The sequence below is a fragment of the Glycine max genome, chromosome 15 (assembly GCF_000004515.6).
Source record: "Glycine max cultivar Williams 82 chromosome 15, Glycine_max_v4.0, whole genome shotgun sequence".
Taxonomy (NCBI): Eukaryota; Viridiplantae; Streptophyta; class Magnoliopsida; order Fabales; family Fabaceae; genus Glycine; species Glycine max.
In genome coordinates, this window is record NC_038251.2 from 52,030,946 (window position 1) to 52,043,906 (window position 12,961).

At 28.7% G+C, this 12,961-nt stretch overlaps 1 protein-coding gene across 1 annotated transcript; it reads right to left on the bottom strand.

Annotated features, from left to right (window-relative positions):
- Positions 1–1,249: 1,249 nt before the first annotated feature.
- On the bottom strand, positions 1,250–5,088 carry LOC100814747 (aspartic proteinase NANA, chloroplast). The gene is made up of 2 exons (XM_006598167.3): positions 4,102–5,088; positions 1,250–2,323 (listed from the first exon to the last, which is right to left on the bottom strand). The coding sequence occupies exons 1-2, from the start codon at positions 4,842–4,844 to the stop codon at positions 1,501–1,503; spliced, it is 1,566 nt and encodes a 521-aa protein (XP_006598230.1). The 5' UTR covers positions 4,845–5,088; the 3' UTR covers positions 1,250–1,500.
- Positions 5,089–12,961: the final 7,873 nt, after the last annotated feature.

Below are 12,961 nucleotides of genomic sequence, written 5' to 3' on the forward strand. Positions count from 1 at the left end.
TATATATTTTAGAATATATTTTTTTCTCTAAAACGTCTTATAATCTGAAATGAAATGAGTATTGTTTTTTTAATAATATTTTGAAATATTATAATTACTATAATTTTAAATTAATTGAGAATATCAAAATTCTTACGCTCAAAATAACAAAAACAACAAAGGAACGTATACTTTGTCATGACATAATATATGATGTAGATGCTAGCTATCTTTATTCGTTTATTGCAGACCATATATTAGCATTTGATTGTGACATCTCTATAATATTCAAGGCTAGGACAATGCTTGTTTCACAAAACTCACTGTTGCTAGCCCCAATCTGATTCTTTTTTTCTTGTTGCTGTTATTCCGCCTACTTCCTTTGAAATTAAAGCCAATTGTATTTACTTTTTCGTGATCATAAGAGTGATTTTTTTTTCTTTATAAAAGTATTTTATATTTAATTTTTACATAAAAAATATATATTAACCACCATATTATTAGTTGTAGTATCACTGATGATTAATCTTAAACTTAGAAAAAAAAATCAAACTGACCGCTATGCATAATAATTTATTAAAAAGTGTTATCCTATGAAAATAATATATAAAGAACGAGAAATAATTAAGTAAATAAGTATAATTAATATCATTTATCAATAATGATTGACATAAGTGTCCTTTAAGTAAATAATTATACAGAGTTTAAATCATGATTGAATTTTGAGTATGAAATAATTTATGTTAAAAAGAAAATATCCATTTTATATATATTTAAGATCCCTAATAAATTAGTTATGACTTCCAATGGATATTATTTCTTACTAGTACCATATTAAAAAAATAATTAATATCATCTTAAAGTCAACATAATTATTGGAGTGGTGATATTCCATTTTTTTTATAAGAAAAGTAATTATGTAAACATAGGTGATGAAAAGGGGAGGGGAAATGAAATATTTGATACTTTTATTTAATACCCAACTAATCTGTTCATAGAGATGATCCATTTTGAGGTAAGTAATATTTTTAATCGTGACTTTATATCTAAGTTAAAGATCGAATTCTCAATCTCGATTTCGATTAAGGCATCCAAATATTAAATTACTAACCACTTTTGATAACACATCACTTGTATTACTTAAGCTCTTAATAAGTTTGCCTTAACTCTAATATGTTAAAAGCATTGTTTTTATATTTTACCTTTTGCAGATAAATAAAATAAGATAGAGGGAGAGACAGAGAAGATAGTGTGAATGCAAGAAATCGTATCTAAAAGGAAATCTGTGGCCCAGCCACGTATTATTAACATCATAAGAACTTGAATTAGATGTATGATACATGTTTACACGTAATATTTTACAAAGGTGAAAAAATAGAAAATAATTAAAAAGAATAAAAATCCAATTCGAGCAAGCACCAAATGTGACTTGCTTGCGCCCGCAAGAAAATGAGGGAAGCAGAGTAAAAAAAAACAAAGAAAAGGAAATTATCACATTCACAAGATTACAAGAATAGCTAGTTAAGTGCAGGTAGAAGGAGCAAACCCTACAGTGTTTGTTGACAAGTCAAACTCCCAAAGATGATTTTGTTGCATAATATTGCCTATAACAGATGCACCACCAATCCCATCAATTGGAACAATTCCAATGCACTTCACTAGGGGTGCCACATCAATGATGTAGCTCTTCACTGGTGGCTCAAACCTTGCTCCTCCTGCAAAATGGAACACTAATCTTGGCACTACACTATCATCAAACCCCTCAGCATCAAAGCAAAATTCCAATGCATCAAAATCTTCACCAGTAACCCTCTTGACTTTGGTTAAAGACTTGGTCAAGGCCTCAAAAACTGCCTCATAGGCTGGAAGAAGTAGTGAAGTCAATGTTGTGCCTGAGTCAATTAAGGTGCCTCCTTCAGCATTGAAATCCCAAACCTGAGGTGGGATTTTCAGCATTTGGCCCCCAATTGAGATTCCTACCACATTCACACCATAGAATGGAGGGAACAAAATGAGTTCTGTTCTTCTGATTTCACCCAACAATTTGGCATTGTGGTGGCCACCAATGGTTAGATTACTTGAAACGCTTCTGTGACTCAAATGGTCAACTAAACAATAGGAGAACTTGGCACCATATTTGTTAGCTGCTTTGTCAATGAATGAGTCCTTGGCAAAGCCTAGCCCCAATATGCCACCAGTTTCTTCATTGAAGTTTACCCCATTTAGCATTGATTTTGTGCACCCAATTGTGAGGTTATTCAGTTTTCCTTGCTTTCCATTTGTGAGGCCTACTGTGATAGAGTCAGTGCCAAAGAATCCCTTTGCAGATGATCCATCAGCATAGCTGTCAAGGATAATAAGATTAGAAAAGTCAAATAATTGAGCCTGGTGGACAAGAGAACAAAAATTAGTCATGTGTCCAAGTGAGACTCATTAGAATTGAAGAGGGGGTTCACTCTGATTGGAAAAATTAAAGTGAAAAACTACAGGCTATGTTTGGTTTTTAGTTACAAAAATATTTTTGTGAATTTCAATGTAAAATTGTGCGTTCCAATGCATGAATTGAGAAAGAAAAATTTGTTACTTCTGGAGTAAAAGTACTTTTGAACTCTCTCAACTTTAATCCAAACATGCACGTAGATGAGGTTTTGTAGGTGAACTTATTAGAAGGATGGTCTATTTGCAGGCATAGACTCTTGTTGGATGCAGAAATGTGGGACATGTGATGCTCACCTACTAACATTAAATTCTCATTTATAACCATGGTTGGATGCTGGAAAGAATGGTTGCTGGTTCACCAGCAGGAGCATGCCACTTTTTGTGCTTATGTCTATGTGTGAGGGGTACCTTTTTGTTAATTAGTCCCCCACAAGGCCTTTTTTTTTTTTCTTTACTAAAGAAAGAAAACAAGTCTAGCACATTTAGATCTTTGAACATGATGGCCATAAACAGGAGGATTGTTATAAATGTACACTCACCCCTTTTTTCAGAATTTTTAAATGCTCTGCAGGACTAGAAAAATGTTCTGTTCTTTTAATTGCTACCCTTTAAGGCTCTAAAATGTGATTTTAATAGGATAATGCTATGTGAAAAATTGAGGAAAATTTCCCATAAGTACCCAAAAATAAAATAAAAAATGGTATTGTGCAACTAATAGTATCAGTTGAACCTTAAACCAAGCAACAACCACTCAATTCACAAATCATAAAGATGGGATTGTGCCTAGAATCATGCCATACTTGACAATGTTCCAAATCACATACACAAAAGTGTGAGAATTGAGAATGATAATATTAATAATAATTTTTAAAAAAATCAAACTCAATTTTCTTTCAGAAGTGACACGTTCCAGATATTTTTGGCTAGCTTTTAATTAAAATAGAACTAGACATCTTAATATTACTTTCAAAAAGGACATACTCCTCCCAGCCGCTTTAATTAGCCATCTCCGTCGCCCACAAAACACAAACTAAATTTGAGGCCACAAAAGACAGCCATTAATTTCTCCTCTCTCTCTCTCTCTCTCTCCCATCCTTCATCCAATTCTTCTTTTTTAGATCTTGTTTGATCACTAAACATAAACATCTCTTTCACCAAAAAATTTAACTTTTTATTTTATTTTTATTTGACGTCTAATTAATCTTCCTTTCATCAGATTGGTCTATTTTTAATAAAATGATACCACCAACTGAGACTATGTTCTCAGGCCTATGATCAAAACCAAGTGCTCTAAAGCACTTGACCAACCCCACCCAATTCAATAGCAACACTTGTTTCCAGAATCAAGAAAACAGAAAGCACTTCAATCCGTTTCAACCCCATTCCTTCCATCTTTCCACAACAACCCCATTAATTCATTTCGACCAAAAATCCAAAATCAACAAACAAAACCAAATAAAAAAATAAAAAAATCCACCCCCACCCAAAAAATTCAAAACAAGCAAAACACAAACAAAGCAAGAACAGACATTTAGTTAAGACAGAAGGAAAGGAAAGAAAGATCGTTAGTGTCGGTTGATTTGATTTCTCCTGCTAACAAAAAATTAACAAACTAGTAAATTAATAACATCTGTGTCGATTAAAAAAAATAAAATAAAACAAAGCAAGAACAAATTCACCAACCTGATATCATACAAGCAAGGATCAGAAGGCTTGGGGCAAACACTCAGCGAGAAAAGTTCACTAAGGTCAACCTTGCACTTCCTGGACGCACACGTCACAGCTTCAAAGGACTTAGACTTATGGGGACAGAAGACCCCTTTGCAAGGATCACTCTTGTTACTTTTACTACTCTTAACCTTCTTCTTCCTCGTTCTCCTCGTCCTCGTTCGGTTGTTCCTCTTGCTGTGATGCTTGTGCACATGGTGGTGGTGTTGTTGTTGTTTCTTTTTGGTTTTGTTCTTCCGCGTTGTTGTTGTTGTTGTGGCATTCTGCATTACGCAGTTGAGCCACGTGAACTCGCTGCCGGTGTCCACCACGAGCCAGAACCGCTGCCCGGGGCTTCCGACCTTGACCTCGGCGAAGTATTCGCCGAGGGCATCGTCCCGCCCCGAGTGCATGGGCATTTCCACCTCCGCCGGCGTTGTCGTCATCTCGAAGCCTTTTCTTCTGCTGTCGTAATTACTTACTACACCCCACCTCTGGTTCATCCTCTGCCGCCGCAGCTTGTCCCTTTTTACGAACCCCTTCACCGCCTCCACCCGATCCACGTCGCCGCCGCCGCCGGCAAAGCGCTCGTGGTGCCTGTGCACCAATTCGAGCCTCATGCTGTTAACGGCCACGGGGAGAATCAAGAGGAGGGTGATGGTGACGAGAATTGAAGCTTTGGTGATGGTGTTCCATTGCATCATCCTCCTCCCCATCATCAAAATGTTGTGTTTTTATAATATATATATATATGTATATATAATATGAGAATGACAATGTTAACAACAATAATAATAACAAGAAGAAGAAGAAGAATGTGTAATGGGTATAATGTGGTTTGATTTGGGAGAAGAATTGAATGAAAGAGTGGTGATTGATGGAAGGAAATGAATGAGAGGGGGACACAACAACAAAGGGAAAACAAAGATATATATGTGCGATATAGGAGAATGGTGTTTGAGAGGCACACAAAAGCGTAGTAGGGCCTTTCTTTTCGCCTTTGGGGTTGAGGCAAACAAAGATATTTTCAAGTAAAATAGTATATTCAATTACAATTATACACCCTAATTAGGAATTATTTCTTTTTAAAAATAGATTAGGAATTGAAGGCTAGACCTTGAATAAAAGACCCAAGTACTTAATTACTCATGTCAATGACTTTTACATAAAAATACTAAATAAGATATTTTTATTGTATGTCTTTTATGTAGATTAGTATAAAATAATTTTTTTTACCTTAAATGATAAATTGTAATTATTCGATAATGTAAAAAATTTATATACTATCAACCTATACAATATTTGATTAATCATACATATATATATAAAATATGAAGATGAATATTTGGTAATTTAGTTTGTGTTGGTGTTAGTCTGTTGTTTTGTGCGTGGCTCTTTCTCTCTCATGCCCCAACCTCCACGTCGTTTTTGTTTATTTGTTTTCCAGGTTTTGTCTTGGTTAGCTTCCATAATTTATACACTATCAACCTATACAATATTTGATCAATCATATATATATATAATATGAAGATGAATATTTGGTAATTTAATTACACCTTTTCCAGGTTTTTGTTTTTGCCTTTTTGTACTCTCTTTTTGGTCGGTTTGTTAGTTTGCTATGGTAATGTTTTGTCCTGGTAATTCGATAGGGTCAGTTTAATTTACTTTGTTTAGATTATAAAAACGGTATTATTTTTGTGTTAAGGAAATTAAAGGAAAAAAAAATGGGTGTTGTTGTGGGGTGTTAGGCTCGAAACTTGAAAGCCATTTTAAATTGTCAGATCTAGGCTTACATAAAAGCTGGAGCGATCTCGCCTTATATATATATATATATATATATATATATATATATATATATATATATATATATATATATATATATATATATATATATATATATATATATATATATATATATATATATAGGTTAATTAATAGGTTCTGTTGAATTGAAAATTTTAAAATTCAATGCCCAATGATTTGTCTTTGAATTGGATTTGATTGAAAGAATTATGAGTGAATCTACTTCTAATTCATTTATAGCCCTAATTTTAATTTTGCACTTGAAATTTTATTATTATTGTGAAATCGTTAGATAGAATAGAAATTGCGTTAGATTTTGTTTACGAGTTTTGCATTTATTCATCCTCTATAATCAAAGAATAAATAATATATATATACAGTATAAATGTTTTTTTACACTGTTATTCAAAAAGTTTGTTATTTTTATAAAAGTTGTCTTAAAAATTTTCAGAAAATAAAAAATATTAAAAATTATATCAAACATAATTTCTTATTCACAGAATATTACCACTGGCTTATTTTCAATCAGAAAATTAAGTAGAATTGAAGGCTTTAGCAGTCACAATATGCATATGGAGAATAGACTAAGTATGTGTTTTTTTCTTGGTCCTTAGGCGATCGAAAAAAATTACACATTTTTATACCAAAATTTAATCCTGAAATTATCTACAGCTATAAGACATTAATAATTTTAGCATCTATTCAAATCAAAATTTACATGAGAAGTTATTGATGGCTACACTATTAATAAGGGTTTTCTTCTCTTATTGTTAGTTACATTGTCGATATGTGACTATTGAATTCTTGATGTTATTTTCTTTTCCGGCAATTTGGCCATGGGTTAGGCTTTTCTTTTCTTTTTTTCCTTAGGGATAGTGAAATCGTCGATACATAATTATTAGATTTTTTAGATTTTCTTTTTTACTAATGGTTTGTCCGTGGATAAAGATATTTTTTTCTTAGCGACCATGAAGTCATTGGTAACATTGTGCGACTAGTTCTACAATAATTTTTTGTACTTCCTCCTAAAAAAAATGCTAGTTAATTTTATTAATTATTAATGATTTAATAAGTAAAATTATATTAGTTATTAATGTATTATTAAATTTAATAATTAGTAAAATTTAATAATTATTGATAAATTTGATACATAGTAATGAAATAATAGGTAAAATATGATAATTGGTTATAAATTTAATAATAGGTAATAAATTTAACTCTCATAAAATATCAAATTAACAATAAAAATTCTAATTTTTAATTACTAATAGTTCCTCTTAATTTATACACGGACATGACATTAGAGGGAGGTGATCTACCTGTTATTTATCTAACTAGTAACAAGTAAGAAGTAGTTAAATAAATTTATTTTTAATACATTTTTTATTGGGTAATAAATTTATGTTTTATATGCTTTTACTGTAAATTAAAGTGAAATTTGTATTTGGAAGCACAATTTTTCATGTAGAAATCGTATTCAAAACGATTTACTCATTTTCTTAATTTTTTAAAAATTTACTCATTTTGATGATTTATAAAAGAAATTACACCTTTTGGTAAAAAAGCCAAGAAGGCCATCACCTTGGTTATCAAAAGGCAATATTTAGACTAGACTAGTTGGGGAGAGATAGATTTAACAAACAAGAGGGAACTCCTGATTGCATTTAGGGTAACTTGAAAATTAAAATATATTGAAAATTTAAAATGTTCTTTACTTTATTATTTCATTAACTTATATTAAAAATAACTTTATGGGGCAAAGGAGTGTATGGAGGAGATCTTGCAACATTTGACACCATTGCAACAGTAACAATCTGGGGTGTGCGACATGCAGCCTCAACTTTAGCCACAATCTGAGGATGCATCAAGAAATAATTTTTATGGATCAGCACTATGATGGTTGTTAGATTATCTTAGGGTGTTTTATGTCTCATGTATTGTACTTTTCATTACTTGTTTGATGGTTTATTACAATTATGAGATTATCTTATGATTTATTTTATTTGGCTTCTTTCTATAATATTTTAATTAATATTTAATAATAATATAATTTAAAGTAAGTATAATTAACATAATTATATTAATTTATTCTGCAATATAATTTTTTTATCCATAAAAATAAAAGATAAGTATAAGAAAGTTTACAACAACTCACCAATAATTGAGTTAGATATTTTAATATAATATAAAGACAATCTATAATTAATGTTCTAAGAAAAGTAATTTTGTTTTCCAACAGAATGGTTTTGTTTACTGATGACCATCTGCTAGAAAAAATTAGTTAATTACTAATGATTTTGTGGTTGGTAATTAGCCACAAACAGTACCCAAAAAACACATAGCGACAACTTTGTTGTAGCTAGGCAGCAATAGTTTTTCTCATTTGGCGGTCAAAAAAATTTACCAGCGTCTTTCTTTCTAACTGGTATGCGTCCATCAATAAATTATCAGAAAGGTTACAAAGAATATTATGACTACACTAAAGACTTTTGGTTGTATATAAAACCCTTTTTCTTGTAGTGATTAATTGTCGGTATATACTTTTTTTTTTCTTACTACTAGTGTATTAAACTCAATCAAATTAGTATGAGATAATTTTTTTAATTAGGTTATTAGTGCCATCGATTTTCATCAATGATTAGTCTCTTCTAAAAAATTTGGCTAACATACTTTATTGGATCTCTTTCTCATATTTTTTTAGGGATGTTGGTAATGTGATTTGATTTAATTTTTAGATAAAAAGTTATCCTAATCAAACATAAAATAAAGATTTGATTTGGTTTGGTTTAAATATAATATTAAATTTGAATCAGATCAAAATAATCTTTTACAATTTAGTTCAATTGGGTCTAATGATTTTTTTAATTTTTTAATTTATTAACATAATTTAAAATCTATCAACTAAATTGTCATCATTATTATGATATATTATTTTAAAAATAAATTTTACTTTTTATTAATTTTTCAAAACATATTTTAATTAAAAATTATTATTTTCACTTCTATTTACCATTAATATAAAATGATATTACCAATTTTTTTAACATAATAATAATTTGTGCATTATTTGATATTTAACACTCTTTTTTTAACAATATTAATATATCATTTTTTAACATTTGAAAGTAAAACATGTCTCTTGATTATAAACCAAAGGTAAAGTAATACATAATTTAATACTTATTATTAATTATCATAATAAAAATCAATGTAATTGTAATATAGGATTTGTTCAGTTTGGTTCATTTTTTACAACAAGCTTAAAAAATGGAACCAAACTGCAAAAAAGTATGGGGTTTTTTAGATTTTTATTTTTTCAGTTTTAGGTTTAAATGACTTGTTTTTTTCATCAGTTTAACAATTTACAAATGGTTTGGTTGAGTATTAAACACTTATACTTTTTTTATCTGTACGACTCAAACTTAAAATTGTATTTAAGTAATTTAAATATAATTTTATTTAAACCAACGATTTATTGATTAGTATGAGATAATTTGAAAAGTAACATAAAAAAAAAAGTTATGAGTATATGAAAAGAAATTCAAATAAAGAAAAAAATTGAGTTCAACGGTGGATTATATAAAACTATTATATCAGTCCATTATAAATCATCATTAGTATAATGTCTTTTAAATAGTTATTATAAAATTTAATAAATTGTTATACATAATCAATTATAATTAAATAATAATATATATAATATATTATGATGGGATAACAATATAAAATTATTATACAATAAGGTGCATAATTGTTTTTTCTCAAAAAATATTAGTACCGGTTAAAAAGAAAAAGAAGTTATTAGAGATATATATCTCATGTTTCTCTCGATATTTTTATAAAAAAAATTGTAAATTATTAAAAGAATATATAGCATACTCTAACTTTTATTCGAATAAGGTCAAACAAAAAATGTACAATATCAACTGTATGATGCAACTCTGCAAATCACCGTTATTTGCCTCATTGTTAAGCACGAAGACTATTACACCAATCAAGAAACATGGGACTTATTTGTCTTTTTCTTTGAACTGCTGTCTTTTTCTTTAAGAATACCTATTTGCCGTTTTATAAAATAAATAAAAAGGTTTAATAAAACTAGTTTCTAAAATTTGTTTCAAAAAATCATTTATCTTTTTTGAATTTTAAAAATCAAAAGATCATAATATTTCTAAAATTTTGATTGCCTATTTATCTTTTATTATTTAACATGCTTTTTTATATTACCCAATCTTTTTTCTTACGTGCCCTCTCCCATCTTGTTTTAAAAATTAATTTAAAAAAAATTATTTCACAAAATAAATTTTAAAAATCAACAAATTAATAAAGACTAGATCAAATACAACCTTAACACCAATCAACTTCTGTATGTCATCATCAACGGGACCATCTCAAAGCAAGTGCTTGAATATTTTTTTTTTCCAAAGAACTTTATCTAGATTTTCATCATAATTTTAATTTCGAAAATACAAGATAGCCCATTTTACAGCTTAGAAGACTGCATTGTACACCACTGCTGTTAGTACTGGCCTTTGTCTGAGAACAACCCCTCAAAGTGCCAAAGGTGGCTTCACAAGAATGTGGTATGACAGCACTTAAAGCACGAGTAGCAAACTTGGTAGAGACATCGCACTTTACATGTTTCTCTGTGAATATGTGATAGATGCAAGATTTTAAAATAGAAAGAAAAAAAAAAGTCTTACATATACCAAATGTAAAAGTGATGAGAACCAAGTTAGGTTGGTTCAAAAGGAATTGAGTTTACATTTTTTTTTTTATAATAAAGTCTTATGTAAAAGTGATGAGAACCAAGTAAGTGTTGGTTTGAATGAAATTAAGTTTATATATTTTTTTTATAATAAAGTCTTGAATTCAAACTTTATAAATAAGGATTGAGGTAGGAACAAAAGTGACAATGTTATTAGGTTATTTGCTCTTAATAGTCTCCTATTGTATTATCTTTGCACACCTTTTTGTTAAAAAAAATTGTAAATAAGAAAAATATAATTAGAAAAGGATATTTATTATGAGTATCCAGACAAATGTTTAGAGATTAGAAGTTGATAAAATCAATAAATATTTTACACTAATAATATTGTAACTCAATAAATAAGGTAAAGGAAAAATAAGTCAAATATTTAAAATTAATGTTCTTGGTGTGAAAATAAATACAAGCAAGATGGATGAACGTGAGAAAAGATTCAAAAGTAAAAGGAAAATGGGCCTGTCTAATATCTTAAAGTTAGTGATCTTAATCTAGAAAAATAAATATGAATTGAATGTTAGAGAGAAGTGTTCAATGACAAATACCAACAAATTAACTTGTAGCTTAAACAACATCGATCCAAGTCATAAAATTTTGGGTATAATGTTGGTAGTTAGTTGGTACGAGGTTCTACAAAAATTATTACTCCGTATATCTCTTTTTACAACACCCTAATAACTAATTCATCATAATTACAACAACTAGTTACTATCTCCTCTTGCTTTTTATATAAGATCTAAATTAAAAGTCTCACTTATTAACAGAATTTAATTTAGTTGGTTGAATAAAATGCGTAAATTATTATAAATTTTTTGGTATCTATCTTTGATTCATATCAATAAAAAAAATAAAAAGAGAATATGATCCTTCTTATAATTAAGGTCCAATCTAAAATGTCTCATACATTAATTATTTTTTCCACACAAATTCCCTTAAATAAAGCTTATTCTAGAATGACTTGAAAGTGAGAAAAACATAATTAATTAGATTTGGTTTTGAATGATTGTGAGATTTTGGTTTTTAATTTTCAAAAGCTTTTTAAAACAAAACGCGTTTGAAGAAAATGGAGCTAAAACAGTTTTAACTCATTTTTAAAACTCTTTTACACTCAATGTCAAAACCAAAATAAAGTCTTATGAATTTTATTTTTAGTTTTAAAAAAGTACACATTCCTTGAATTTCACAGTCACCACCATTGACACTACTACCATCACCGCCACCATTGTTGTGGTCACCGGTGTCATAATCACCATCACCATTGCCAATGCTACTACCACCACAAATGTCATCTTCATCACTACCGGTGTCACCATTACCACCATCATCATTATTGTCACGACTGTCATCATCATACAAAAGTACTCTTAAACTAATTTTAATAGGATAAGAAATTTGAAATTAAGTTTATTTTGAAACTAAAATTTGGAGAAAAAACTAAAACTAAATTATAAAAACTGGTTGTATTTTTTAAAATTTCAAAATTCACAACTAGAAACCACTTCAAACAAGACCCTAATGTTTATTAGTTTTGTTCATGTTCATCAGGGTAGTTTTGAAAAAATATCAATTTAAAATAAATTTAATGCTCTCAACTAAATTAATTATTTTTTTTAATCTTGATGAATTAGTTAATTAATATTTATAATAAGGATCGAAAATAGTATTATAATTAGTAACATTATATTTATCTTAAATTTATATTACATATTTCTTTTAAAAATTATTTTTAACATTAATGAGACATACTTTTATTATTTTATTATTCTTTTAATCTCTCTCATCTTTATAATATATATATATATATATATATATATTATTCGACATATATGTAAATATTCAAAGTAAGTTCACAAAATATTCTTTATACATTAATTCATTCACCATTTTATTTTTTGAAGTCGTAAAAATACTCATAAATAAGTATAATTTTGTAAAAAAAATAATTAAATAATACAAGAGACTTTAGATTAGCTCTTATAAAAGAGACCAAGCCTAACTTTTAATTTGGGTCTCATAAAAATTGCTGAAGGAAGTACATGTTTATAAAATAGTTAATTTGTTGGATCTTATAAAATAATACTTCACAGCAGCCAAAATCATTTATGATGTTATTTTTTTATTTACAAATATTATTTGTTAATTTATTATTTGTTGTCAGTAGAATTTTGAACCTACAACCTATCTAGCCTATCTCTCTCCAGCATGTTGGTCCTGTCACGCTTGTATGTCTACATTTCTATTATTGAACAATTTGAGGAGTCTTAAACC